Raw genomic sequence first — 5,819 nt, forward strand, 5'->3', positions numbered from 1 at the left:
ACCACCTCACCACTTCCTGGCCCCTGCTATGAGTCTTGTCTATATGTGGCTTCCTCCTATCAGATAAGCAGAAGGTTCCAGATGGACTAATGTGGGAGATTTAAAGAACCTTGTCACACCCGGTACACTTTTCCCAGGGAGAAGACTCCACAGAGTCCCACACACTGATGTGGGGGTTGGAATATCAGAGTGGCTAAGAAATTCTTTCTTCTGGGACCAGCAGATGGTATAATGGTTACATTGCTGGACTCCCATGTAGTCTACCCTGGTTTGAGTACCAGACCCGGCAGCTTCAAACTCATGCCAGCCACACGTGTGTGAATACCCAAAATCTCAAGAGGAGAATGGAGAAGGGATTGCAGCATAGCCGTCCCCACATATAGTAATTTATCACTTTCCATCTCTCTGTCTCTCTTTCTCTGGGTGAGTGCATGTGCCTTATGCCAAAAATCTCCTTTTTTTTTTGGAGAGGTTTTCGTCAGAAAGAGACAGAAAGCCAGAAGTCACCCCCTGGGGGGATGGGCATGCTGCAACCCCTTCTCCATCCTCCTCTTGGGATCTTGGGCATGCACGCACATGTGCCCAGCGTGAGTTTAAACCATTGGGTCCAGGACTCAAACTGTGGTCAACGACATGGGGGTCCAGCGACACAGCCATTACTCCAACTGCTGGTCCCTCCAAAAATTTCTTAAAAAACACCAAAATCTTCCTTCCTCCCGAGTTTTGCAGGTAGAACAAGGCAGTTAAATGGTGAGAGTCTGAGGTTCTTGAAGTGTGCTGTGTTCTCTAGGGCTCTCTCCTTCTGTCTCTCCCTCCACACAAACATGTCACCCTCAGCCCCTCTGCATGGATGTCCCCCAGTCCTGCTCCTGCTTCCTCCTGCCACCAAGATCAAACTTACACAGACTTCTGGTGCCTGGTCCCTGGAGGGATTGGAGCCACTGAGCTCCCTGGCCCTTTCCCTCCCGGTTGAACGGTGTGGCCATCGTCCACCTCCCCCAGCCCAGGTCTCCTTCAAGGTCCAAGGGCCTCGTCTCATCCCTGTAGTCCTCCAGGCTCAGGACCCAGTGCCCAGTGCCCAGCCTGGGGCCTGCACGAGTCCACGGGAGCGTGAGCTCTTGCAGGAAGTTCCAAGGACGCCGCTGTGGAGAGTGTATCAGAGCAGAGAAGTGGGAGCTCGCGTGTGAGAACGGGTGTGTGTGTGCATGGGGGAGGCGTCGCCTCTCTCCCCACCTCCTGCGATGTGTTTACTTCCCCAAAAGTGCGGCTGGTGGGGTTCAGCCGTCACACCTGGCTGGAGCTCCCTGCACTGATGCGTGGCCACGCTTAGGCGTGAGCTCCAGGCAGAGGTCACTCCGTGCTGTGAAAGAGATACCTTTATAAAGGAGATGATTTTGAATGCTTTCCCGTGCCAGTTTACCGTGCTCAAGGGCAGGCCTCGTCGCAGAGCAGCATGGGGGAGACGGCCCCTCTCCGGTTCTGACCCCAGCAGCCCACAGATCATCCTCCACCTCATGCACACTTAGCAGTGCACGCGCCCGTGAAGTGTCCGTGTGCACCGCGCTCATGACCACCACCACGCAGGTGGCGTGGGCGTGAGAAGAAAACACTGCAGCTGGGATTCAGGAATGTGTGAACCCTCGGCCCACAGAAGGAGGAAGTTCACAAATTTTGAGTCCAGAGCATCAACCAGGATAAATTAATCTGTTCTTCCTCCTGTCAAGTCAAAGACTAACGCAAATGGCATTCCAGAAGTGAACAAATGCGGGGCCAGCAGGTGGCACAGTGGTTAAGGTGCTGGACTCCCACGTGACTGACTGTGGTTTGAGTCCCGGACCTGGTGGCTTAAAAATCACACTGGGCATGTGTGCATGAATCCCAGAAGAATGAAGGAGAAGGGACTGCAGCGTGGCCATCCCCCAGGGGGTGAGTTCTCACTTTCCCTCTCATTATCTCTCGTCTCTCTCTCTGGTGAGTGCACATACCCTATGGCAAAATAAATGAAAGAAATGAAGAAATTCCTTTGGGTATGGGACTGTGCTATCACCTCCAGGCCCCAACCTCCCGGGGTCTCCACTTCCTGTCTGGGGAATTACAAGTACCTCTGGTACGTCCTCTGCTGGTCCGGAGGGCAGGACATGAACCCCCTTCATGGCAGCACTCTAAGCCCCGGGAGGTGAGAGCATCCCCTCGGCCAGTGTCCCTGCCACCTCCCTCCAAAGTGTCAGGAGGGGCTCCCTTCCTCCCGCCCCTCCGGCAGGTCCCGGCCATGCTGCCTCTAGGACCACAGTTCTAGGGGCCGGTGGGGATGTGTGTGTGTAGGTAAATACTGAGAAGTATCTCAATAAAGCGAAAGTGTTCATTTAATCTTTGTTAAAAGCATCACAAATGATTTATTGATTTTTAAAAAGGAAAAATAAGAAAGAACGCACGGCCTCTTTGTTATGTGCATATACCAACCACGTGCATGACCCAGTGAACGGGACGTTCGAGGCTGAGAGCCAATGGCATCTATCGCCAGGGGCCTCCACGTACACCCACAGGCCAGAGACGCGGAACCTCATGTTCACAACCGGGTAGCCCATAGGCCTGCGTGTCGGTCTCTACAGTCACAGAGACGGGAGTGTATGAGGTTATGTCAACTGCCACCTTGCTCCCAGGTTCTTGGGCCCACACAACCAAAATATCTCAGAAGTAATAACATAAAAAAAAAAAAAATCCACAAATAACTAAGGGAAAAAACCCTACCCAAACAGCCGAACTAAACTGAGTGGTGGAGGAAGGTCAGAGACCTACAGCTGGTTACCCGTAGGCACTGGTGAGCTGAACGGGGAGGACTCTGTCCAGGGCTTCCGGGCAGGCCTGACTGCTGGCGACGTCGGACCCGGGTCTGACGCTTGTGGGCAGGCAGAGATGAGACAGGTGCTGTGTGTAGGGTGGCAGCAGGATGTGGGTCTCTGCCAAGGTCCCAGAGATTCACTGGGCTTGCCAGCTGCACAACCTCGGGTCCCCTGTCCACAGCCCTTCCCCAAGGACAACCTTGGGGACAACTCGCAGGACAACCTCGGGAAGGGGTGGTTCAGGAGCCCTAGTCAGTGGGCAGAGAGATGTGGGTCGAGCTGGGTGCCTGGGTGTGGCTGATCTTTGAGTCTCCACCTGTGTCAAGAAGGCTGAGCTCCATGGGTCGCCTACTTAAAGACTGGGCGCCTCCCGTGTGCTGGGAACTATTCTGGGCACGAGGAGTCGCCTCTAGGCCTCCTTTAAGGGGCCATGTCTCTTTTCTAGAGACTATGGGTTACCACCCCCAGAGCCTGGCACAGGGCACAGGAGGTTGTCTGGCTTTGCTTGGACTTGCCTTGGCCAGCGAGTTACTAGCCTGGGCTTGGCCTTCTCCAGTTCCCCACCTCTGAGAAAGGCCAGGGCCACCTAAGAGTCGGGCCGGAGGGAGGGGATGTTGGAGAGGAGGACATTGACTTCCTGTTTCAAGGCAAAAGGTGAAGGCCCCCCACCCCCAACCCCCATGTGTAGACTGAGGCTAGCATCCCTGATTATAGGCAGCTGTAAGTGCAGACCGCACTGCCCTGGGGATGGAGGCTGGTTCTGGGGCCACCTCTGCTGCCGTGCTGTACCTTGGGAAAGCGCCCCTCTCTGGGCCTCAGTTTTCCATCTTCGAAATGAGGGGCACTCTCTTGGCCTGTCCTGCTCTGTCATCCTAACCCTCTCCTGGCTTGGTTTCTACACAGGTCCCTCAGGCTCTCAGGAGGTGCAGGGAACTGGGTGCATCTCATGCCCGTTCCCACCACCTGCCTTCCTGGGGGTGCCGGCTCCTTCCGGAACCTGCTCTCCGCTGGGGAGAGGAGCAGCCTGTGGAGGGCGCTGCCTGCTGGCAGGAGTAAGGAATTGCAGGCACAGGATGCCTTCCTGTGACTCCCCACCCCAGGTTCCCCCAGGGAAAACCGAGAAGAACACTTGACCTCTGGGCCCTGGAAGAGGAGCCCCGGGCATGGTGGAAAAGGGGCTTGGACAAAGCAACCCAGATGGCTACTGTGGGGCCATAAAAATAGGACGTTAAACACCCCCTCCCCCCAATGCAAACAGCTTCCTAGAGAGGTATTTACATTATCTGCAGTTTAAAAAGAAGGGGAGCACAGGAGCCTGGAGGGTGGGTTGGGAGGGCCTGGCTCTCGGGCTTTCAGGATGCTGGAGGGCGAGGGTCTCCCTTGCAGGCAGGAGCACAGGAGGAGGAGGAGGAAAGCAGCAGGGACTCAGGCTCTCCTAGAGACAGGAGCCCCCAGTGCAGGCTCCACCAGCTCTGCAGTTCTTGGAGCTTTGGGCAGCTGGGCAGGCTCACCCCTAGGCTCGGAAGGAGACAGGCCAGCCTCACTGGGTGCAGGCAGGCCTTGGACTGAGACAGCAGGGTGTGGAGTGGCCAGGGTGGCGTGTGTGGGGTCCAGGGTCAGAGACGTGCCCTGAGTTGGGGCGGGACAGTAGCGGCACCAGGCGGGAGGGGCAGGAGTCAGCATCCCTGAGCCCAGGCAGGCTTGGACAGAACTGAGGGAGTGTCTGTCCCCTTGTGCGGGGCCAGATGGAGGAGGTGGCTTTTTCACAGGTCTCTGAGGGGATGTCGTTCCAGCGGCCGGCTTCGCTGTGGTCCTTTGCCCTCCATGAGGGTGAGACAACGGAAAGGAGAGTGTTCCGGGCACAGGCCTCAGGCGGCATCAGCTCACCAGGTAACTGTGCATCTCGCGGGAATTGATGCTCAGGACCACGCCAGAGTGGTTGCCTAGGAAACAAAGAGATGGCCCATGTGCACATGCCCACCGATGGGGGTTAGAGACAGCCACGTGGGGACACAGTGGTGGCCTCAGCCAGAGCATCAAGCCAGCGTGCGGTGGGCATCTGTGGCCCATGAGCGCATGCCAAGTGCAGGTGGTGGGGGTCTCTACATTCCTGGGGGTGCCTGGGGAGTGGCTTCTCCGGGTGCCATCACGAGCAGTGGACCCCAGCGGGCCTGTGTGGCGAGGCCAGGCCAGACCCCACCCACCACACCCACTGACCTGCATGGGGACTGCCCCCGGCATCAGCAGCAAGGGGGTGCCAGAGGGGCTGAGGCTTCGACCCCTCCTGACATTGGGCACTGCAGGGCCAGGCGCGGCAAAGCCCCGGAGGCAAGAGCGGGAGAGAGGGTGGCACCGTGACCGTCAGAGACCGGGCAGTTGGGTGGTGCTAGGCGGGGCTGGGTTAGACCAAGGGGACAGGACGAGGAGCCTGGGACTCAGCTGCTCCTTGCGAGCCAGCTCCCTGCTGGGTTCGTGCATCACCCGGGTGACAGCGGCTGGGAGCACTAAGAGGCACTGCTAGGTGGTGGGTACCCCAGGGTTACTGGGTGATCCTGAAACCCCGCCAGACTTGCCGCGAGACCCTCGCTGGGCTCTGGCGTTGACAGTGTTGCCAGCGTTGCCTCCCACAACCTGAGGGTGACGTCTGCCCTGTCCCCACCACCCTCCAGAGAGCAGCGGCGGGGTGTGAACACACACCTAGGGCACAGGGGCACACTGGGCCTTGGTTAAAATAACCCTTTACCTCGTCGTTCTGTAGAGGCCAGAAAGAATGGCTGTCTGAGGCCCCCGCCTTCCCCAGACACCACACCCTGGGGTCTTGAAGACTTGTTGGGAGGTGGGGGCCGGCGGTGGGGCGCCCCAAGAGCACCTCAGCCCTGAGCGGGGGACAGCCGGCTCTAAGAGGTCCTTGGGTCTGCAGGCCACTCGCCCTGAGCGCGGGGGCCTGCAGGGTGGTGGGGGGGGGAGGCAGGCGGGGGA

The 5,819-nt window shown here is 58.1% G+C and overlaps 1 protein-coding gene across 1 annotated transcript in view; it reads right to left on the reverse strand.

Annotated features, from left to right (window-relative positions):
• Nucleotides 1-2,367: 2,367 nt before the first annotated feature.
• Nucleotides 2,368-5,819, reverse strand: part of SORCS2 (sortilin related VPS10 domain containing receptor 2) — a 585,200-nt gene continuing 581,748 nt past the window's right edge. Inside the window, exon 27 of the mRNA XM_006153641.2 lies at nucleotides 2,368-4,783. Coding sequence (XP_006153703.1) covers nucleotides 4,719-4,783 — 65 coding nt within the window. The 3' untranslated portion in view covers nucleotides 2,368-4,718. The remainder of the gene's footprint in view (nucleotides 4,784-5,819) is intronic.

This window comes from Tupaia chinensis, unplaced genomic scaffold (genome assembly GCF_000334495.1).
Source record: "Tupaia chinensis unplaced genomic scaffold, TupChi_1.0 Scaffold000384_1, whole genome shotgun sequence".
NCBI classification, from domain to species: domain Eukaryota; kingdom Metazoa; phylum Chordata; class Mammalia; order Scandentia; family Tupaiidae; genus Tupaia; species Tupaia belangeri.